The sequence below is a fragment of the Corvus moneduloides genome, chromosome 4 (genome assembly GCF_009650955.1).
Source record: "Corvus moneduloides isolate bCorMon1 chromosome 4, bCorMon1.pri, whole genome shotgun sequence".
Taxonomy (NCBI): Eukaryota; Metazoa; Chordata; class Aves; order Passeriformes; family Corvidae; genus Corvus; species Corvus moneduloides.
In genome coordinates, this window is record NC_045479.1 from 20,063,536 (window position 1) to 20,087,740 (window position 24,205).

Genomic DNA, 24,205 nt, shown 5'->3' on the forward strand with positions numbered 1-24,205 from the left:
CAAACCGTAGTCAGGGTCTCTCAGGCTGGACACTGACCTGAGTGACTCTGGAGAGTCCTCTCATCCTGCTCTCTTACCTTGCCTTATCTTGGTCTGTCTTGTCTCCTTAGCTTTTAAGTGCTGCAAGGAATAATAAATATTTTTAATCAAGTAATTATGAACACAGAAAATTCTTTTTCATTTTGTTAATAATGGAGGTGATGGGAGATTCCCCTTTTGAAGCAAACTTATTACAGTTCTATAGGAGCACCAGAAAGGGACTCAGCCACTCACAGGTTAGTGTCAAACTGTGCTGGGAAGGCGTGTGAAGTGTCGCATGAACAGAAGGAAAAGCCCTGAGCGCTGTAGGTTTTCTCCCATTCATCTCTGCTTTCAAAGCAGCTGAGGACATCTGAAGCTGGGCTTAACTTCTGCATTTAACAGGCTTTTTACTCTACGTCTGTGTAAGTCGTTATCAGAAATCGGCACCCCAAGGAAACTTAGAGGTACCTGTCATGTGAGCATGTTTTGTGGTCCAGAGGCTTACTCTATCACCAGCACAGCTTGTCATCTCCATAGGGATGGGTCAAGTGCTTTTGGGCTCGCTGTTTCCCACTGTAGCCATTCTCCAGATCCTAAACAGCACAAGAAGATTAATTTCTCTTGGGAATAGGTTCTGCCATCTTTCAGCAGCAATACAAACTCCACAATCAGATCTTGCTAGAAGTCCAGTCTTGGTCAGATCTATGAAAAATGGCATCTTAGAGGGTCCTGACTGTCCAGCCTGGATGTTCTCTCCAGAGAGTGAATAAATTTGCCCTTGGCAAGGGGGGCTTCTGTATTGCAGACAAATACCTGCTAGAAACTAAACTGGGACCAAGCCAAAAATAACTACTGGAGGTTTAAGAGAGTATGTCAGGATTTTGCCCTATGAACCTTAACAAGAAAAAGAAAACTCTTACCTCACGCTGGATGGAAGCTTATTTTCCTTGCTACAAATTAAATAACAATGACAGAAGTCTGACCTTTTCCACTCCAAAATTTAATCCCAAAGAAAGAGTTACTGGAAATCTAATTTTGCCTTCGAGGCTGATTAATTATTTGATCATGCAAGTGTGGGCCAGCCAAACAGTTTACCTTTCTTGCATGGCTGCTGTTCCAGTAAAGAATGTCACCTCAGAGAATAGTCAGTTTAGAGTTTAAACTGAGGAGATGTAGAGAATTTCATATGTTAAAACTGGATTCACTCCCACACCTGTTTCTTAAGCAAAAGTAGGTGTCCGTATAAACACAAAGAAACAAAGAGCTCTTGGAGGGATGGGGTGTTATAAACAGCTACTTAGATTGCTGGTAGTAAGTTAAAAATGTTTCTGTGGTAGATATTTTACATGGCATCCCTTGGTTTTAAGTGATGTGTATTTGGGATCTACAAGTACTCAAAATGTCTTGGTGACAGGGTGGCAAAGCCAAGTAGCTGCAAGTGCTAAAGGGAGAAGGCACTTTAGGCACAAGTCACTGGCAGGAGAACACTGCTGTGGCTCTAACATGGGGTGCAGTAAGGCAGAGCATGAACTTGGGGGCCAGGGACACCCAGGGATGGTGGCAGCAGAAGCTGCTACTTGCTCATGCCCTCCCACTGCCAAGGCTTCTGACCAGAGAGCAGACCCTGCACCAGCTTGGCTGGAGGAGTCCTCTGCATGGGAGCTGGACTGTGCAGTGAAAAAGAGCCACTGTGTTCACAGTCTGCAGGCACTCAGCCTATCCTGCAAATGCACTGCTTGTTTGTATCATCTCTTCATCAAAATGTGTAACTCTGGCTGAAATGGCTATTTTTTTTACTTGCCATTATGGTTTTCTGCAGTGCCAATGGAAAAGCGCAGGAAGAGGTTTTGCATGCATTTGACATCCTTACAGTTTTTGTGCCCAGAGCTTTTGCCAAGGGGCATTTGGAAATTTTGACTATTTGTTTGGTGTTTTGAGATGACCTCCAGCCTTGCTGGATGCAAGACCATGCATCACTACTGGCCACACCATGTATGAGCACTTATTTCTGTCCCAGGAATTGTGCTTAGACATCTGGAAATACTTGTCCCTGAATGATAGTGAGGCACTGGGATAGATTATCCAGGAAGACAGTATTAACTTCAGCGCTGGAAAGGCCTTTAAGAAACATCTAGAAAACTGTCAGTCAAGCAGGGCATATACCAAGTTCTTCCCTGCACAGATCAGATCCTTTCCAGCTCTGCAAGTGTGAATTCTATGTACAAAAATTTCCTAGCGCCATGTGGGCATGCCCACTGTAACATGAACATTTGTGTTGTAGCCTCTCTGCATATAAAATATTCTCTGGCAAGAAATGGCAATTCTGAAAACAACTCCAACTTTTCAGAATAACCCTCTCTGTAACTTGTCACATCCCTCTCAATGTCATTTCTCCATTTCTGCTGGGACAAGGGCTCATCTGTTGTTCTCAGTAGTAGTCTATGTTATAAATACTTCCTTTCCCCCTGCCAAAAGGTAAAGGTGGAAACAGCAAACTGGTTAAGAAAGGCATTTTGTTAGAAGCGTGTTTCTCAGTATGACAACGTGGTTTGGAGAATATTCTGTTTATGAAGAGCTCTTTGTCTCACAGGGGAAGAATCTGCCAGGGAGAATAAAATACTCTGGTGTGGACTTCTCCCACACTCCTTTCTGTGTCCAGAAGCCCCTACATTCCAGTTCACCTTCTATCTCTCTCTATTTGTGGCTTTTGGGCAAATCTCACTCATCTCCTCTGAGCTCAAGTTAAGCATAGCAGAGCATAAAGCTCCAGCGCAGACTGGAGACATTCCTTATCTTATGCATCTCCTCCTGATCTCTGCAATGATCCTCTGACAAAAATGCAAACAAGAAAATGTTTTCAAAGGATTTGTGATGTCTGGGGCAAGAAAGAATTTCCAACCAATTGCCTTCATCTTACCACCTGTCAGAACTCCCCCAAAAAGGCCACAGGGGTGATCATATTTAAATTATTAGTACAAGGGAAGGCTTACTCTGAGATTACAGAAAATACCCTTTTTCCGTAATTCCTTTTTCAAGCTGTACATGTGGTAGGAAGCCCCTTACATTTAAAGGAATGTCACACTACCTGTTGAGGGTTTGGTAAGTGGCTTTGCTGGGGAGAGCAGCTGAAACATGGTGTTGTGGGCAGTCTGCTCAGCCAAGACCTGGTTTTAAAATTTAGGTGAGCATAGGATTGCTGGTGCTGCGCCAGTTTTGAGATGCTCTGGTGTGACAGCAAGGACTATCTGAGTGCATTTATAAATAGAAAACAACAAAAAAGAAAAGACAGGGTAAAAGCAGCTTTTACTGTAAAGCTTTATTTATACAGACATAGTCACCTTCAGTGCAGCATTGCTATACCACTCCTTTAGCAGTTTCAGCCTTTGTCAAAGTGGAAAAAAGTTCTCCACTGCTGCAAAATACCACTTTGGTAAAATAAGCAGACAAAACTCCTGTATCCCTGAAACAAGCTTCAGGTTTTGGATCATTATTTTGGGAAGGAAGGAGATTATTTTTTTCCCCTTCCTTTTTCCTTAGTTCATTCTTTTTGCCTAACAGCTCAGATTTCGGGAGAAGCCTTCACGTGAATGACACTGAAGTACTTGCTCTTTTCTCCAGTTCTTGGTGGTGGGGCTCATGTGAGTTCATCGCAGAACAAGATGCCAGTGGCACTTGACTGCCAGCCTCCCCTTGCAGACTGGTTATCCCACACAAATGAGTGTCCATGAGCAGAAGGTGCCCAGCACTTCCTTCCCACAAGTCTTTGTCTCACAGCTGCGTAGTGTCCCTGCCCAGAGTCACTAAGTAATCCCACTCGTGCCGAGAGGCCAGTGGCAGACCTGCCATGGTTGCCTCCACCAGGAGCTCAGAGATCTGATGGTGGCAGAGAATATCCCGAGCTAGAAGTGATCCACAAGGATCATTGAGGTCCAACTCCTGGCCCTGCACAGGACAGCCCCAAGAGCTGCACCATGCCTGAGAGCATTGTGCAAACACTTCTTGAATTCTGGCAGGCTTGTGGGGCGTGTTCTGGCGCCCAACCAGCTCCTGGTGAAGAACCTTCCCCTACTCTCCAACCTAACCCTCCCCCGGCACAGCTTCAGCCCGTTCCCTCGGGTCCTGTCCCTGGTCACCACGGAGCAGAGATCAGTGCCTGCCCCTCCGCTTCCCCTCGTGAGGATGTTGCAGACCCTCAGTCTCCTCTTCTCCAGGCTGAACAAGCCAAGTGGCCTCAGCCGCTCCTCGCGCGGCTTCCCCAGGGCCGTTCCCCAGCTCCGCGGCGCTGCTTTGGGGCAATATTCCCGAAGTTGCGGATTTCCCTGAGGCGCCGGGCCGGGCCGTGTCCCCCAGCGCCGCCAGGTGGCGCCGCCGCCGCGCGGGCCGGGCCCTCACGGAGCCCCGCGGCCTCAGCGCTCCCGGCCCCGGGGAACTAACACCCCTTCGATTTATTATCTTTTAAGTACTGTTGCACTCTTAAGTTCTATGCGAGAAGGAACTAGGAAAAAAAAAAAAGAGACAGTAAGAACTTTTCTTTATTCTGACTTACGGGTTTATTCGTTTTATCTAAACATATGTGCTTTCTTTTGATGCTAGAAAATCCTGACTTCCACATCATCTTAGGAATGGGTGCAGTGATTAAAAAAGAGCTATATTTGAACACGCACGAAAAATAATTATACCTTAATTTTTTGGAGCGGCGGTTAGCTGCCTTTTATTTTCTATCACAATAGCAAGCAAAAAATAAGTTTTTCTCCAAATTTTCACTGGCGTCTTCTTTGTACGCATCACATCAATGCATCTTCGTGATGTGTTGTCTTTCTCCTCGTTACTGGTGACAAAAAGGGCGTATACCTTAGTATTAAATATTTGTGCAGGCCATGTGCCGCCTCCTCTGTGCCGCACTGCACCTCCGAGGGCAGGAAAGCCCGCTGTCCCCTCTGGGGCATGGCAGTAGGAGCAACTTGGGTTTGACTCACCTCCCACTTCTCAGGGCAGCAAAACTCAGTTTTGTCTGTGCCTTGATCTGTTCCCGTTTCACTGTCATTACAAAGGAGGAGGAAATTGTAGTTTAGCAAAAGGCCACCCAGTTAGCTGGGATCCTGGGCCTCCCTACTGGGAGAATGTAGGGGAATTCCAGTCCCAGCAGATGAAGCTCTGTGTAGGCAAGAGGGGGAAAAAGAAATTAATTTTCAAGCCTAAGTCCTTACTTTCTTTTCCTAAGAGACCTAACAGACTATGTTTTTCATTGTGGTTTTCGTTATACGTAGGACTGGCCCTGGGATCCTACAAAAATCCCAAGTGCCTTAAGGCTATAGAAACACCAGGCTCTCCATCCTCTGTGGGAATCTCTCCAGTAAGCCAGATTTTGCAGCTGATGTTCATCACTGATTTCTCCCGGAGTTGCACTCAGAACTCCCCACACCCAATTTGTACATGTGCGTCTGCTTGAGGACAGAAAATAGAAGCTGCTTGCTTGGTGACAAAGAGTTAAATGAAGGTACAGCACAGATCTCCTTACCTAGACTAGATCTAACATAGCACCCTCTCAGGCTGCATGGGCATTGCTGCCCTGCAGCTTTCCCATTCCCCTCTGGTGGGAGAGAAGGGCAGTCCCTTCTGTCCCAGTGTGCTTTAATCTTAGGCAATGTGCTGGCTGCAGCAGCTGCTGCTCTGGGAGCTGTGGTGGTGGTCTGCCCTGGGCTAAGCAGGCTGAGTTGGTGTCAGGAATGTGCTGAGATGGTCCCTTGTGAGGAAGCCAGGATTGAAGCTGTCTGGAGTGTTGTATGCATCAATCTGGGGCTGATATTCAGGAGAAGAAAGGCGTTTAACATACACGATGTCTGGAATTGTTGGGGGAAGAGGCAGTTACCTAATCACCATCTTTTACCTGGAACTCTGTTACCTAATCATCATCTTTTACCTGGATCTCTGTGCATCCATACACTGACCCATGGTAAACCCACTGGGAGAGGTGCTGCTTTTTCATTCAAGGTGTGTCCGCTACCTGATTCTGTGGTGGCCTTTTTCACTGGTTAGAGATCTGTAATGACACCATGGCTAATTAGCAGTGATGGACATTGATTGCAAAAGCAGAGAGTGCAGAACATATTCAAGAAACATGTTGGAGAGTAGGTGAGACAGACCATAAAGAGCTTTTAAGCTGTTACTGATTGTGGGTGATACTGAAAGAGTGCAAGGAGGGAAGTGACTGCTTCTGTAGGAAAAAGAGCTACAGCTAACACAAGCCAAGATCATTGGGATGGAAACATTGAAATTCTGTATTCTGGCTTGCTCTCCCACTTTTGGTTAGGCCAGAAGTCCTCCTTCTTTCCTGAAACATTGGTGGATCTGTGTGGCAGTACCCATTCTATCTGTGCTTCGGAGGTAAAGGAGCTTTGGCACAGCAGAGGAAGAGCTGGCCTTACATAGCCTCTTAGTTATAGAGGTAGAAGCAGAATAGAAGTCTGCAGGTGACAGTACTAGAAATACCAGCCTGCTTTTCTTCTCTGGGGAAGAAAATACAGTACCTGGAGGGCATGATGGTAACATATCACTCTGTGTGAAGAATAGTGCTGGTCCAGAATTGAAGGTCCTCCTAGTGTGTGCTGAACATAAATAATTTGCCCACGAGTCAAATGGAGAAACAAAGAACTGCACCAGCTCACCTTTGAAAAATTGCCTTTATTAGACCAGTCTTGCTAAAATTGCTTGGAGTAACAGATTCTAAAATTGAGCTACTGAATTAGTCTCAAATGGAAACTGTGACAGCCAGCTTTAAAGTGGAGAAAATTGGATTTAAGAATTGCACCTTGGGCATAGCAGGATATCTAGGAAGTTGCTGTGCTGTAGCTGATGAACTCATATGGAGCATGGATTTCATGCTGGTGAATAGCGATGTAGTAACTGTTCTACAGAAACATTACAAACCCAGGCTGGAGAAAATCCCTTTAAAGAGGTGACCCAGGTGAGAAAATTCTTTGTAGACAAGTAATCTGCTGTGAGCAAACTGCAGTCCTGAAGGATTACAGTCACTCTCACAAGCATGTGTGGTATGTTCCCAGCTCATGAGGAAGGAGGAAGGAAATGGCCTTTGAAACAGAGTAGTGAGAGTGGAATGGGCAAGTGCTTTTGCATGATTTCAGCTGTGCAACAGCACTTCCAGGGTCAGGTCTCAGTGACAAGGACTCTTGAAGGAATATACCTCTGGTAGATCAGGAAGCCCTATGGCAATGACATGCCCTTAGAGCATGGTAGGTTCTGGCTCCAGGGGGACAAAGTAAGGAAAAGATGAAGGTAGGTGTAGAAAGTTTTGAAAGGAGCTGAACACTTAAATAAGTTAGGTCTCAAAGGTTTTCTGGAGAAGGCAGTAAGATTTATTGAGGTCCTTCTAATATCAGCTTGCTTCATTCACACAAAGGGAAAAAATCCATTACTATGGACCCAATTCACAAATGATGGTGTCTAGTCTTGAAGAACCCAATTCTGTAAGTATTTTACATGGAAGAAGAATCTCTTTGAGAAATACTTGTGAGCACCTTTGTTCGTTGGGGTGCAAAGGGGTGTAAGGGTTCATAGGACTAACACCCATAGGTGGTAACACCCAAAAGGCATTATGGCAAAAAAAAAAACCAAACAAAAAATTAAACAAAAAAGCCCCTCTCCTTAGCAATTCTACAAAACAATATTTTTTTTTTACAATGGATTTTCCTACTGATATGCTGTATAAAGGAATGCAGTAGCTTTGCAGTATTAAACTAAAGGTTGTTGGAGGTTTCTCAGAGATCCATACTGCAGTTCTCCATCTGCCTACAGGTTTCTGTATTAATGTCTAGTATCAGGATCCCTTCTAGAATGCAGGAGTAATTCTTGGCACTAGCTATCGGTATATCCTTTAAAATAATCAAATGAAGTCAGAGGGGTGGGGGGTTTTAATTCTGGAATATAAATTAGTAATTTCAGCATTTCGCAGTTACTCTGTGTTAAAGAGTCCGCATCAACTGGCGAGCCCTGAGAAGAATACTGGCTTAGCTGGCAGTTTCAAAGAAGATTTTTTGTGCATCTTGGGTGATTTAACTTAATCCATCTCCCTGTCTCAGCTCCTTATCAGCAAGACAGAGGTGATAACACCACCCCATAGGGGTGACATGGGGATAAATGTAATCAAGAGATTGTGCAGGCATTAGTGTACTAACAACCACAAAATACCTAAGATTTCTTATCTAAATACGAAGGTTAATTGCACTCTTGAGAGGTAGCTGGCTTGCACTCTTTTTAGCTGATAAAAGGGAGCATGCTTTGTCCAGCTTCAGACCACTCATCAAGAATGCAGTTGTATAGTGCTGGACTCCTTTTCAGCTGCAAAACGATTGCCATGGACATAGCACATGGGCATGTAATGCTCTCCGAAATGCCAAGGGTTGGATTTCCAACAGAGCTGCACGCTCTAAATGGAGATTTGACATTTTCTAAGGGGTTCATCTCCCATTGAGAACAAGAAGAGACTCTGGGAGCTTAAGCGCTTTTGAAAAAAAATCTGGCCTCTGTGCAGGAACTGAGCTTTCTTAAGACTGAAAAAAATGGATGAAGGGTGTGTGAAATCAAACCATAAACGAGCTCAGAGCAGCGGTGCCCTGTGACCTGGCTGGCGAATGGAATAGTGTGAGCATAATGTGCACACAGACAGTGAGAGAGAGAATTATCACAGAGATGATGAGGCACCTGGATCAGAGTTTCAAAAGGTTAATATGCTTGTCAGAAGACAGAAGTTGGTCTCTACTGGCAGCAATAGCTCTTCAAAGCTCTTCTGACTATTTGTTTTACCAAAGCTATATGCATCAGTATTGTGCTTTTCAGCCACATATGTGGCCTTTAAGTCTTAATCCTGTTCTGGCTAGGGTCAAATTCAAAGGCTTTCCCCTGCCCCACTCCATTAAGCTTCTGATATGACTTTTATTGTGAGGCAGTCAGGCATTATACTGATTCCTGGGTATAAAAATGCGCAGCTACATTTTTCTATTATGAGAGGCATCCTGCTCTGTTCACACATGCTGGACGCCCTGCAGAAGTTTTTTTACTTTTGGTTGGATTGAAGAGCTTTGAAACTATCCAAATCATGATTTTTTTCCCCCCTATTTCTCAGTCACTGCTTTTTTGCTCCTGTTCTGAAACAGTCTGTCACAGATGTGCTGGAATACCAGCACACATTGAAGTGTAGCTGTTATTCCTTTGTAGCACTCTTGTCTCGGAGCTCTGCATGCTAGAAAAGGACATGTCCAACTCTCTTCTTCTAGATGGTCTTCTGCAGAGGGAGCCAGCTTGGAACAGGTGGAATTAGTGTGTTATGTTATGCTTTTTATCAGATAATGAGTACCTGTATCAGTTTCCATAGGAATACAGGTTTTCCATGGACTTTACCCTCAGTTTCTCTCAGGTCTGTAGGGATCCTCCCTTCAGACACTGCTGAGTTTTAAGACTCTGTAGTTTTCTGGGGAATGTTTGCCATTCCCTGTGTTGTCAGGCTTCCTTCCAGCTCTGTGTCTGGCCTTGAAATTCTGACATTCTAGGCTGTATAGAGGAGTGTGAATCGTGGGTATGTTCCTAGGTGAATGGAGGAGGCCTCCCAAACACCTTCCTAGAGGGGATTAATTCTGTTGAAGAGTGGTAATGGCTGTCTCTCTTATCTTGTAGATGAGCACCTTAGCATCAACCACACTGTCCCTTTTCTCCACTCCTCTTATACCTGTGTGCAACTCCACCCTATACTGTGCTCCCCAGTGTCCATTTCACAGGCAATACCAGGGAAGAGAAATCAAGCCATGGAGGGCATCTGTATTCCCTCTGTGGTGCGGGCAATCCAGTTTCATCTGAGGGCACTGGCACTGTGGTTTCAGTTCTTGCTCTCTGTCCCAATCAGGTACCAGACCCAGGTACATCCGTTGCTTGTGATCTTGGCAGAAGATCCAGCCCAAAGTGCAGATGGAGATTCTGACTTCACTTCCTTCTCTTTGTAGCTGACAGGTTTTAAACTGAGATGGGAGACATTAAACTGACACTTATTTGCCTTCTGTCTAGGGTAACTGGTAGATTAATATTTTGGTTGAGAATATATTTTATGCTAAATACAATATTTTACAAGACTCGAAAATATAGAAGAGTTTAAATGTTTTGCTTTTCAGGTTTTATGTGCAATAAAATGATGACTGGTATCAAATAGGTGTAATTTAATTTTTATGTGACTGTTTCTCCCTCTTCAATTCTCAAATAAAATGCTCAGCACCTTTTAAAAAGCCCACCTGCACTAAGAGACTGCTTTTTGTTGGCCTCTAGAGCATTAGTTTGAATTTGTTAACAGGAAAATACCTTTTGAAGGAGGATTATACAAGCTAAGAGACGTTTTTAGAATGGGAAAAAGTGAAATTGCAGGCAATGAACTCCTGGAAACAGACTCAAGCATAGGATAAATAAGTGCAGCCTTAACTGTGCATCCTCTCCTGCAAGGTGTGTTCAAACTGTTTAAATTCTGTTTTGCTTGCTGCACAGGGGAAGTCCTTCAGCCAGACCATCCTGCTGCCCCTTGTGCTGCAGCTAGCAGGAAGAACCAGAATTGCTACTGCTCTTTGTAAAGGTGGTTTAGATTCTTTAAACTGTTTGGTGCTGCTCGTAGGAATTCCTCTGGCAGCTCTTACTCTTAATTCAGTCCAAGGTGACCTTCCTTCCCTATTTTGTTTGTCAGCAGGTCCAGGATTCTGTGCAGGGAGGAGCCTAAATACATGTCTATGGAAGTGCAGATGAGGGAGTTGTTCTCTGAGTTCAACAAAGGGAACTTAGTCTGCTCCTGGAGTCCCCCTTTGGGGGCTACAAAGGCCAGCGGCTTCACTGTGGGGTCTCCAGTGGTCATGGCCATGAAATAAAGTCATGGAAAGGGACAAGAGGCAAGATGCCAGCCTCTCCTGCAGCACTCTCTGAGGATGGCTCAGCACTCTATTCCTCATCAGTCTTGAGCATCTCTGTCCCCTGAGAATAGGAAGATTCCTCAGTGGAGTTAAAACATCTAATTTCTTTCACAGATTTTCTTCAGAGAAGCTTCTGACATACAGCTGTGGCAGCATTGTGTTACTTGTACATTACCTGTTTTTCTAACGTGAGGATTTGCTGAATGAAGTGTATTTCTTTGCTCTTTGAACAGTAAAAACCTGGAAGCCATGTTCTTTATTCTCAAAGGATATATATCCACATAACTCTTACCAACACAAGTAAGATTTCACATAGTTAAGGATTGCTGAACTGAGCTTATAGCTTATTAAAAATAGTAAAAAAAACCAAAAACCCAAAAGTAAAATCAAAAAAACTTGCATATTTTTTTGCTGTTTAAATGGCTCAAGTAGACCATCTGCTTCTGAAACAGCTCATGTATTTCTGCCTCTGGAACTGCTCATATATTTTTGGATTTGGTTACAAACTGACCACAGCATTGCAAACAGCACTCATCTGCGGAGATATCTCTTTCTATACATGAGACTGGCAAGAAAGATGTGTCTAATCAGTGTTTTAGGAGTCAGACAGGAATGGTATGACTCCAACTGGCATAGACATGTCCTTGTAATATCATTTCACTACCATTTAATTTTTATAAAACAGGAAAAGTTTAAAATGGATGTTACCATAATGGGAGCATCCAATGAATCCCTTGTTTGTGGCAAAAGAAAGCTGTCCGTCTAAGGTGACTTCACTTAAGCCTTCTGTGATTCACATGGGATGTAGAATTACAGCATTTGTTTTTAAGCAGAATTATGGATGAGGCCCAAGACTAACCGACAGCTCAGTTATTTCTTCCTGATGCATTTCATTAATAGCACCTGCACCTCTCACCTCTATGAAATTGGCAGCCAGTGAGGTGCCTGTAAGAGGCTAATTGCCTCCAGAGTCAATTGTCCTGGAGCCAATTGTTAATCTCCTGGTGTTAATTGCCAAAAGCAGGGGAAATCAGGGTAGGCAGGGGGCACAGGAGCTGCATGCATATTAGAGCTGTGTAGCAAAATGCAGGTGTTCAACTGCGCTCCATGACACCACGGCAGAACTTAGCAAGTTGAAAACAATGAGGCACAAGCTGAGTGTAAATCCTGCATGTTTTTCTGCATTTTTCATTCATCACTTTCAGATTGCTACTCTATGAGGGAGCTATAAAGCAGGTGGGGTGGAATCTGGGCCCTGAGGAGGTCAAATATAATGTACCAAGGATCTGACTGGGGTGCCTGTACTAGCTGATGTTGAGATAACTCTAGCAGTATTGTGATGGGTTGGGAAAGAAAAAGAATGGAAGTGCAACAGTTGTATAGCTTAGTTCTCTGTTTTGCCATGGCTTTTCAATGTGATGTTTCCAGACAGAAGAGTGAATTTAATCCTAGAGCTAAATGAATCTCTGGAACTATTCTAGTAACTTCAGTTGAGTTGATCCCATCTCCATAAAGATATATCTATGGTGTGTTTGACTTGTGCTTTTGGATCTGCTTTTCTAACATTAGATGATTGAGTACCTTCCTGAAAAATAGAGAAAACTGTGTTACTTTATGGATAAGCTATAAACAACTATAAAGTTATGCAGTCTGTAGTTGGAGCCAAAAATCTGAGCAAGATATGTTTGATAAGATACCTATTATGTGCATAATCTGTTGAAAAAAACCCTGCTCGTCTCTTTTTTCAGTCTGTCAGACTGGTGACTTTTGAGCATCCCAGTTTACAGCTTCTGTCTAGACTATGGTTTGACCTTTTGTTCCTGGTGTCAGATGGTGACTTTCAAGAGCTCGAGTCTGCTGCTGTTGGGCAGTGATGGAAGTGTGTATTCTGCTAACCTGAGCAGCTGGAACATCTGTTGGGGGAATAAAACCATCACTTGTTTGTCTGGATGTTTGAGTGATAAGAGACTTAGGCTGTGGGGCTTTGTCAGCATGTGTGACAAATGTTTTATCTCCCAGTTTACAGTAGAATTCTTTTAAAGAAGTACAGGTTACTTTAGATATTTTTCGATTCTTTTTTAATCCTTTTTTTTTTTTTTTACCTGGAGGGGAAGAAAACAGAAAGCTACTGTGGCTACTGTATATTGTAATTGACACTTTGCAAACTAGTGGCAACAACAATTAAGTTAGCTTACAAATTCCAGTCTGGAAACTGCCTGCATGACTCAAGGGGCTGAGAAACACTTGAAAAAATAGCCCTGAAGATTTTTTGGATGCTGGTGACATGAGTGGGAAAATTAAATACAAAAAAGGAGGAGGTGACATTACCACGCTGATAGTGTTATGGTTAGTGAGCAGCATAACAGTAACAGATTCAAAGAGCACCTCTGTTTTGATTCAGTTTTCATGTTGGCTGCAAGCTGTACTTTTAACACACTGTGTAGATATGCTGAAGAGCCATCTACAAAGTTCTACCCTTCAGCATATTTCTTTCTCTGTGTAGTATGGTGCACTAACTTGTATAGGAGCAGTGAAGGAAAGAGGAAATAAGCTTTGTGACCTAGTTTTATACACAAATTAGAAGGCCTAATTTGAGGCACAATCATTTCATCAGGTGTGTGTTACAACTTAAAGTGGCAGGATGATTGGGTCCCTTGAGAGAGAATTTAGTTTTGATTTATTTTTCCCTGCCCTAACTGCAAAGCTACTTGATATTTGCTTTAATACATGTGGATTTGGCACCTGCAGCTAGCATTGTGACAGATGTAGTTACAAAATTAACATAAATTTATAAATAAAGTAACAAAAAGCACAACTGCAAAGATAAAGTTAAAGGCAGCCCCTGCCACTGAACTTAGTTACTAAAGAAATGACCTGTTTTTCTTTTCTTCCCTCAGCTCTGTACCTTCTGGACAGTCTGAAACTAGTGGGTTATATAACATCAAAGCAACAGAGTTTCAGGTATTTTAGGGAAATCTCTTCTGTGGAATGGAGAGAAGACCTTCTTACAAGGGAACTTCTCTCAGTGTCCCCAAAAGTGCAGTGAAGAGAAGTGCTGTCACAAGCCCTTGCTTGCTGCTGCACCCTTGCTTGCTACCCGAAGAGGAAAGGCAATCTCCTAGCATGCTCCAGGATATTCCCTTCTCCCTGAGGATGAAAGCCTCTGAGACCAGCAGCCCTCAGAAACACAGCGGTGCCTGCCTGCACTTGAGGAGCTGTGAGTACATTTTTACCATAATGGCTTGTATGTCTTAAGGAGGGCTCTCTGCCTTTGGTGATAGAAGAAACTGGTGGTTGGCCTTCAAAGGGAGGAGCTCTGCAGGGAAGCAGCCAGCCTGAGGATCAGCAGAAGCACTACCGCTACTGCTGAGACCTTCTGGAGGAAGGGATGGTGTGGTTCTCCAGCCTCCAGCCTGGGATTTGTGCCAGTGGCACAGAATGCTGCTGTTCGGTTCTGTAAAGCCTCAAATCTCATTTCGGTAAAAGTTGTGTTAATGTGTATCCAAGCTGTGCACACACTGCTGAAATCCACTTCTCTAAAGTGCTTTCTGGTCATGGTTTATATTCTCCTTAGAATGAATCACAGATGTTTTGTTGTTCGGGGTTTTTTTCGCCTTAATCCCATCAGTTACATGGTGGGCGAGCACGCTGTGGTTTGAACTAGATCTGTTTAATTTTTTACTTCACAAACTGGTGGTAATACGGGAAAGGGAGGGGAAGGAAGGTTTATAGTCCAGACACACAAAGGAAGATCATATCTACTTCCTCAGTGTGTTGGACTTCTGTGTCCAGGTTTTGGTAGCGACCAGGGGCTGGCCCCATGCTGGATACAGCTGGCTCTAAAACAAACCCACTGCTGTCCAAAGCTGAGCCCATCAGTGAAGCTGGTGGCACCTCAATGGAAATGTGTTTAAGAAAGGGTAAAACATGCCGTGTGGCTGTTTTGAGAGAGGAATGAGGAAAAAAAAAAATAACAGCCCTGCAGGCATCAAGGTCCATGAAAAAGGAGGGGGAGGAGATGCTCCAGGCACTGGAGCAGAGGTTACCCCAGAGCCCGTGGAGAAGGCTGCAGTGAGGCAGGTTGTCCCCCTGCAGCCCTTGGATGACCATATCAGAGCAGATATCCACACTGCAGCCTGGGGAAGACCCCATGCTGAAGCAGGGGAGCAGTGTGAGGAGGAAGGACAGGCAGAGAGTGACTATTGTATGGACTGACCACAAACCCCATTCCTCATCCCTCTGTGTTGCTTGGGGGAGAGGGAGGTAGAAGAGTCGGGAAGTTGAGCTGGGAGGAATGGGATTTGGGGTGAAGGTGAGGGGGTTTTTTTTATTATTTTATTGGGTTTGGGGCTTTTGGTTAGTTTTGTGGGGTTTTTTTAATTTGGTTTTTAGTTCTATCTTTGTTTTTCTCACCATACCAGTCTATTTCTAATGGGCTATAAATGAAATTAATCTTAGTCTGTTTTGCTTCTTACATTAATTGGTGACTGATTTCCATGTTTTCATCTCGACCCAGGGGCTTTTCCATCTTCCTTTCTATCCCCTGTCCTGTTGAGGAGGGGGAATAACAGAGCAGCTGGGTGGAGGTCCGGCAGCTGGCCAGGGTTAACCTGCTGCACTTGCTTACAATATGGCCACACAGAGAGTTGATTTGGTAAATGACAAACACAAGGGTAATAGAAGTCACCAGCCTTGGAGAGAATGAACAGTTGGCACTGTGCAGAGACACAAACTCCCTGACAACAGAATGGGCTCTCCATACTCCACAGGCTGACATTCCCTAAGAAAATCTCACTCTCCCTAGTAATGCCAAAAGCTCAATTGTATGGCACCATTTGCAGAAAGGGCACTCTGTCAGTAGAAATAGATCAGTTCACTTTTCAATAGCCTGAGTTTGAAGCGCTGTCATTCAAATGGAATCTATACCAGTAGTTGTTATTTATAAAGTGATTTCAAGTCTGTTTTGTGTCATTGGTAGAGTGTAGTTTGCAGTGGCATTGACAGAAAACTTTCTTCTGAGGGTTAGCTATATGTTTTTGGGGAAAAACAATGTGCCTTTCAGGATGCATTTGCAACATTATTTGATTTTGAGACCAGTGAAAAGGAAACTAATGCAGACTTGAAAGTCATTAGTCATAAACTTCTGCAGTCCAAACTATGCATATGGATTCTCTGTTTGTTTTACTTAAATACTGACTACAAGAGAATAATGAGGCACCATGAAGCCTCCAGAAAACAGTTCTGTTTGGTGGTGGGGTTTTTTTAGGATGAATCACATGTAGAAAATGGTCGTTCTTCTTCCTGTACAGGGCTGGACAGACAGCTTAATGGTATTTGTTCCTCATCAGCCTTTGACAGATGTTACAGAGTCAATACGGATATGTTACCCTAGTTCATCTCCAGGAAGACATAGCTGTGATAGAATTATGGCTCATGTTTCATAAATCAGATCTGAAACCATACCAGAATGGATCAAGATAATGTACTGTAGCTGCTGCTGTTGCTCTGGAAGACATTGTTAACTTTCTGTTCTGAAGAAAGGTGACATAAATATTCCTTTTTGCCTTCTAGACTGCAGAAGGAAGATGTATCAAATTACCAGAACTGGGTAACCTTTCTAATTGGGTTAGTTTTTCTTAATATGATTAAACTAGGGGTAAACTCAAACTTTTCCTCTCACTTAGGCCAAGGTATACTTCACTGTTTCAGCCATGGTTTTCCATAGTCACCTCTCAACAGGGTTTATAGATTCTCTTTGCTGGAGCTAAGTCGTGTTCTCCTTTGCAAGCACTTCAAAGCACAGTTGGAATTGTAACTCCAGCATGGGTGGTTCATAAGAATAGGGAGTCACACCAGAGGGCAAAGGGAAGGAGTAACTCATTACACAGATGTGACACTCGTGGAGTGACGAATGTGTGAAGTGATTTGGAAAAATGTCTTTGCAGGTCGGATAATATTATTTCAACAGCTGCTGTGTGATTTATTATCTCTGTTCCCTCTCCTGTAATATCACCTAGACATCCTTTAAATAGAAAGAGTCCCTGAAGTCACAACTTTTAATTGAGAAGGGATGGTGAAAGAGAAAAAACGTAGCATTTAATTAGCTCTAGAAAATGCTTTTCTTTTATATGTGTTTCTAAACTGCTTCTTATAATCCCATAGTGCTTTTCAGTTAAGCACCTCATAGCACTTCTCAAGCCCAAGGTCACTGTAGTGTAGACTGAGAAAAATCCTACTTGTAAGTACGAATTGCTGCCTCTCCTCTTCAGTATGTTGATTTTTAGTAGTGCAGTTGTCCTTTGGGCACAAAACCCATCTTGTTTGCAACCTTGGATCTCTTTTTAACATCCCTACTTCTACTGGCTTCAGTGGATTTTTTCTCCTAGTGCAAATGTCAAAGGAATGAGACACAGGAAAAGCATAACAACATAAGAGGTATGAACTTTCCACTTAAAGGTGTTGACTTGCTGTTGATTTTGGAAATTATTCAACACATGTAAGTCCTAAAGACTTTAAGCACACAATTAAATCAAATATGTGTGTGACTTGAACATGCAGTAGTTATACATGTAAACTAGAATGAAAAATTGCATAGAACTCATTTCACTACTGAAAAGTAACAAAGAATTTTTCCAGCATCTGTTGGCTTAAAATGGTCTTCTGAACAAGTTCCAGGTATCCAAAGAGTATATGTGTTTGTCTTCAGTTTTGGCATAAAGGCAAAAAAAAAAAAAAAAGAAAAAAACATTTTCTGACAATTATAAGAAACTAAAGTCTTGCATGAATGTATGGAATTTTGAGATAGGGGAAACATTTTATAAAGAAAAATATTTATATTTGTATCTAGTTGGGGTTGTTGGTTTTTTTTGGTTTGTTGGTTTGGGGGTTTTTTTGTTTGGTTTGTTTTGGGTTTTTGGGTTTGGTTGGTTGGTTGGTTTTCGGGTTTTTTTTTTTTTTTTTTTGGTAAAAAAACTCTAGGAAAAGAGGATATATTATTGACCTGAAACAACCTCTACTGAAATTAACATGGTCAAGTACAACGAAAATTGAGGCTCCTATTTTTGACTGTAATGTAGGTGAGAAGATAACAGGACACAAGCTGAACACTGGAGCACAGAAAATATGAGATTTGGCAGCATCTCCTTCAAAAACAAAAGATTTAGAAGGCTCTGTTGGGATTTGTTTCACTTATCTGTACAATATAGGTGTCTGTAGCAGAGCCAGATATCCAGGAGCTTTTCAGTCGATGGGCACTTTCAGGTCATGATTCACCTCGTTGCACTTTAGATGTCTAAAACAGGGCAAATTAATTCTGTCATGTAAATGTGTTTTCTTTTCTGTTGACTAACCATGTATCGACATTTGACCAGTTGGACACCAACTGGATGTAATATAAGAGTTGGTGAAATGGATCTACCCTAGAAGAGACAATAATAATGGTTTTGAAAGAAAAATTTACAGAAAATTTACTTTACAGAAAATACCAGCAATTTATTTACATAATCAGAAATAGAGACTATTTCAGAAAAGCCAAACAATCACGTTAAAGCACTTTTAAAATCTCAAACATAGGAGATGATTATGGGTTTTATAAAAAAAATACAATCTTGACAATCTGAGTAAGTGGTTTTCCAGTTTCCTTTTTCTTTTTGGACGGGGCAGATATTTCCCTGTTCCCTAACCCTTCAATAATAATTTATTCTATATGAAGAGAGGATCCTCTTCATGTCTTCTGCAAAGATGTTTTTGGGGGTTTTTAAAGTCTGTGTGTTCATTCCTATTCAGCTGGATTTTTCCCCCCAAGTAACATATACGTCACTCCAACTCCTGTAGACAAATCAATTTGCTCCTGAAAGTAGCTCACTTGAACTGTAGCTGGGAAAGTGCTACAGGGTGAATGGAGGGAGCATGCTTGTGTTTTGTAAATTATATGCAGTTTGTGCTGTTCTGGTGCTGTGCTGCTTCTGCTCACCACATCCTGCCTTCCTGGCTACCAGCTTTCATTCTGACACCCTTGTGTCTAATGAGCAGAAGAGCAGGATGCCAGCAATATGTTCTGAAGAGCGTGAGTAATCCCTGGTGTCTGAGAATAGAATTGGGTTGAGAAACCCTATGAAAAGCCAGTAATTCCTCTTATTTCAGCCTCTCTGTGCTCTGAGTCACACTTCAGATGATAGCCCAAGGTCAGTTGACAAAGACATCTGAATTTCAGTGCAACTTAAGGGTGCACTGCCATTGCTGGGGAAAATACTTGTCCATTTAAATGTTGCCTTTTAACACAGGCAATGAACTCAACAAGGGGATTCTGCTTGTCTTGCAGCTGCTTTGGCCCTTACAATTGATAAGTTTTTCTCCAGTATTTCACTCCATAAAAAGGGTCCTTCACTAGCAATGGGGGAAACTGCAAAGGAAGTATACACACGGCGAAAAAAAAGAGAGCTGAACTTCACTGGAATTTGGCAAATATTTTAATGTCTGCTTTGCCCAGGAATTTGTGTTGGCTGCTCTGGTTATAGCTGCTGTGACGGGATTCATTGGAATTTTTCTTGGATTTGACTTTTGGGAGGGTGTTCCCCAAGTGAAGCCATTTGCATTGCAGGACAAAAGCCAAGCTCTACCTAATAAATGTCACAAGCAAACACCAGTCTTTGGCAGACTTGACCACTGCTACCTGTTGCAGGGCAAACTGATGTTTCGTCTGAAGCCAGTGATGTTGTTCTGGACAGTGCTGAACCACTGGGTTTGATCCACTACAGCTGTTAATTGCAGTGGGCAGAAGTGTAAACATCCATCACCTCTAGAAATTGCATCCTCAAAACAAAGCTTAAAAAATTGCTTCTATTCCTATCTCCTCCAAGCCTTTTTACTAAGAACTTTACAATTAATATTACAATGGTCTTACAGCAACTGTAGATTTTGCTTGAAGGTCCAATTTTAATCTTGAAATACATCATATATTCCTTCTCCTGATAGCTTCACAGGTGCATGGGGGGTCTTATTTGGAGGAAAGAAGAAGGGCGCAAGACAGCTGTTTAGCTCCAGAAAGGATTGTCTTTCCATTCTCTGTGGAGATGGCTTCCTGGAGGTGGGTGGCCTTTTATTCATGCAGAGGGAGAGTTGCTGACAGAAATCTGTGTAGGGAAATGAGCTTTGTCCTAATTCCACTGGAATCAGCTGGGTTAGGGAGATTCTCACATGCTTTTTAAAATGAGCTCAGAATCAGTATCTTAAAAGACGTTACCATACATTAATAGAATATCTTTGCAAACACTTTTTGACTGACAGGCAATCTTAGGCTGAGGTAAGGAGTGTGCCTGACTATTAACATGGGTATTTATTTGACTACCTGCCTTCAGACAGCACATTTTAGGGCAGCTTGTGAAATGAAATGTCCACTGACTGGCTGGAATCATTAAAGCAATATGGTTTTTCCTTGGGGGACAAAGCCCAAGACCAGGCCTCTTTATGATACTGCTGTTTTAGACAGAGAAGTTAAAAACTATCCCCACAGAATATAATCAGAAGACACATCCAGAAGATTTTCTCATCCACGTGACTTCACCCTATGGTGGTTAAGAGTTGTGATGGGATTGGAGTCACAATGGTCTCAGGTTAGACAGAGAATCTGAAATTTGTTGTTTCTGTTTCAGATCTGAAGGCAGCTTTCATGCCTAAAACTTGTGTGTATTTCTTCAACAACATTAGACATTCTGTAAAAATTTGTCCGTTTTTAAGAGGATGAAGCTAATCAGTACAAAACAAACCAACATTGTTTCTGAGATTCTTTCCGTAGAGAGGAAAAGTTGCACAGACCCTATATGTCTCTCACAGATACCTCTGTTTTCTAATGGCATTCTGTTTAACCTTTCAACATGCTCTTCAATATTAGCCTGCTTGTCATTTTTTTTATAAATTGCACCCTGAGTTTACTACATGCTGTATTTACATCTATGCTGTTTTTCAACTGCAGTTTTGCTATTTTTAGAGCTTTATCAATAAATAGTCATGTGGGTGGTTGTGTTTGGTTAGGGTTTTTTTTGTGAAGCTTTTTTATTATACAAAATAATCCACAAAACCCTGTCTGGACTTCTTTTGATGTCACTGGCATCTGGATCTTAATCTCTTAAGTCTTTCTTTCCAGACATCTCTTGGATGACAGGACTATTTTTATTCAGAGATACTGAATGCTGGTTATTATCATGGGAATGGTAGGTGATCACACCCACAGCACTATCCAGACTCCCTGCTGCTCTGGAGCTGCTAAAGTTTCCACTCAGAGAGAGGCATGCTTTAGAAGTGCCTGAGCTGTTCGTGTACTTGTTCTATAACTTGGCACCCACCTGGGAAGACAACTGTGTTTCCTTATGTTACCTCAGTTATGCTCTTTTCTGCAGGAAAACCAAAAACCGGCTGTCTCAATCTCTCAAAAATAGGCTGCTGCATTTCATTGTCCTGACTCACCAGGAAGGTTGTCATAGTTGGAAATTTGCAGAGATGCTGTAAGCATTTGGGTGGTTGTTGAGTTTATAATCACCAATGTCCATAATGATGCTATTGCTTCATAAAGTACTCTTAAAAGTAAATGGCAACACAGCTGGTGATTTTGATCTTAATGCTTTAAAACTCTCCATTGCTCCATTAGAGGATGATGCTCACAAAAAAAAAAAAAAGTAACTATTGTTAAGCCACATTGAAAAACCGTCCACCTTCTCTAACAGCACAAAGCACTTCTCTTCTTGTGTCACTTGGCCGAGTATTGAGTTCTAGGCTTTTGCCCTCACCCCTCGATGTCTTATCCAGATTCCTGGAGACAGTCCAGTTCTTTCTGTTGAAGTGCTGCAGTTGCTGTAGTGCTGCAGAGCATGTATTGACAGGGAATGCTGAAATACCAGGCTCTGCTTCTGGTTGACTTTTGCTGACTGCCCTAACGATCCACCACTTCGATGCATTACATATAAATACTTCTCCTTGTCTAGTGCTTTTTGCAGAATGCCTTTCTGTTATGTTTGCAGTCTGGATTTAAAAGAAAAACAAATTTAAAGCTTCCTTTACATTAAGAAGACTAGAAAATGGTCACTGCATATTAAAACTACTAGAAGAAAAAAATTGAGAAAATCCACAGAAAGTAGGCAAAATACTGTGTAAAATCTTCCTTAATGAACAATGGAATTTGTTCCTAATAAAAGGAACTTTAGGCCAAACCTAAATAATCTACTCTGTTCCAAATGTCTAACTAATTACTGTTTTATCCTTGAGGTAAAATCTTTGGCTTTTGCAAAGTGGAAATGGAAAACCCTGATGACTTTGCATGTTTCTGTCACGATTAACCGGGAATGAACACTCATACCTTCTGGGTTTGTTGACTGAGGTTTTGTTTGCTTGTTTCTTTTGTTTGGGGCTGTTTGTTTGTTTGTGGGATTTGGCTTTTGTGGGGGGGGGAGGGGACAAGGGTGAGAGGGGATGGAAGGGGAGGGGTTTTTTTAGCTTAAAATATGTTTTACTCCACTTGCTTCCCAGCTTTGGACTCAGACTGTTTAGGGCTATTTTCATTTTAAAGACCCCTCCCCCCAACCCATCGGAAGAACAGACAGAAGCGCGAGGGGAAAAAATCCTTTTACACGTGAAGATGGTATCAGCATCAGTATAATGATTTTCACTTTAGCAAAAAGAAAACTAACTGCAAAGCGATATTTGGGCGCATCGGGGAACAAACAGAACAGTTACCACCGAACACAGATGAACGGTATACTGTTAAGAAGACATTTCCATTCAGCACTGTACTTTTCAACGCCTGTGTAGCTCACAGGAAGGGGACAGTCCCAGTATGGGAGGTGTGCCGTGTGGTTCGCGTTGGGAAACCTCGGGACTCAGCTGAGCCGCAGTCGCTCACAGCCCCCGGCTCCCCAGCAGCCGCAGCCGTCCCGAACCCGATGCACGCTTGGACACGGCAGTTGCCTTTTGTTCTGTAGCTCGCAGCTCCTCTGCATTCCTCCCACGTACGGGCTCGTATCTCATCGCCTGGTGCTGCTCTCGGCTCCCGAAAGGTAGATCCACCTTCGGCGGACCGACCGCGGGGCACGGATCTTTTGTTTTCCGCCGACAAATGAGCAATGTTAGTTAATTCGGAACACTTAGAAGTCTCGCGCTTAGAAACAAAAGAACCCCTTTTCATTTCTGTCAGGCCAGGTGGCACTGTTTGCCCCGGGGATGGCTCCGTGCGCCTGGAAGTTGGTGTTTGCAACGATGATAAAATGAACAGCTCCCGGCCGGGACAACCCGACACCGGCAACACACGACGGCAGGGTCTGCCTGTAACATAACCTCCGGAGCGAGGGAAGACCTGGTAGGAGGCATTTAGGGTTAGCACAGAGTGACAGGCACCGCACGAGAGTGGGAGAAGAGAATTTCTCTCCACAAGCGGGGTGCGGGGCAGAGCCAGGCGGGGGCGGATGCTCCTGCCCGCCGGCGGCTGTCGGACCCCGAGCCCCTGAAGAGGGCGAGAGTGACCCAGAGGTGGTCAAGTTCATGGGCAGCGGGGCCGCTCGAACGGCAGCCGCCGGACGCCCGGGGCCACTCGGGGCCGGGGCGCGTCCCCGCGGCCCCTCGGGGCCGCCCGGCTCGTCCCCGCCCGCCGCCGCCGCCGGGCGGGACCATCTCTCCCCTTGGCGAGGGGGGGGCGCGCTCCGCCCCGGCTCCCCGCCTGGCCCGCCTATCCCCCGCGCGCGCAGAGCGCCCCTCCGCCTGGCGCGCGGGGTGGTCACGCCCAGCGCAGGCATTAACGCCCCCCGGCGCGGGGCGCGGGCGCCTGGGCATCCTCCGGCGGCGGCTCCTCGGCGCGGGGCGGGCGCGGAGCGGCTCCCAGCGCCAGCCCTGCGCGCTCCGCCGCCCCTCTCTGCGCCGCCGGACAAAGCCATGAAGCCGGCGGTGCTGGAAGTAATGAGGATGAACCGGGTGTGCAGGATGGTCCTGGTCACTTCCGTGGGCTCCTTCATCCTCGTCATCTTCTATTTCCAAAGTATGTTGCACCCAGGTAGGGCACCGGCACCACAACCGCACCGGCATCACCGGCACCACCGGCCCCGCGGAGCGCAGCGCCCGCCCCGCTCCCCGCCGGCGCAGGTGGCGGGCGCCCCGAGAGCCCTCGCTGGCTGCCGCCGGCCGCGGCTCTCGGCTCCCGGCGCCGCTGCGGCAGGCGCGGGGCTCGGCGGCGGCGGGCGCGGCGGGCGCGGGAA

The 24,205-nt window shown here is 44.0% G+C and overlaps 1 protein-coding gene across 2 annotated transcripts in view; it reads left to right on the forward strand.

Annotated features, from left to right (window-relative positions):
* CHST11 (carbohydrate sulfotransferase 11) overlaps positions 1-24,205 on the forward strand; it is a 180,982-nt gene that overhangs the window by 856 nt on the left and 155,921 nt on the right. The window contains exon 2 of one of the 2 annotated variants that reach the window (XM_032105908.1): positions 13,871-14,190. In XM_032105908.1, coding sequence (XP_031961799.1) covers positions 13,962-14,190 — 229 coding nt within the window. In that variant the 5' untranslated portion in view covers positions 13,871-13,961. Of the gene's footprint in view, positions 1-13,870; positions 14,191-23,786; positions 24,004-24,205 lie in introns of those variants that run through there. The other variant, XM_032105909.1, reaches the window with a different exon arrangement.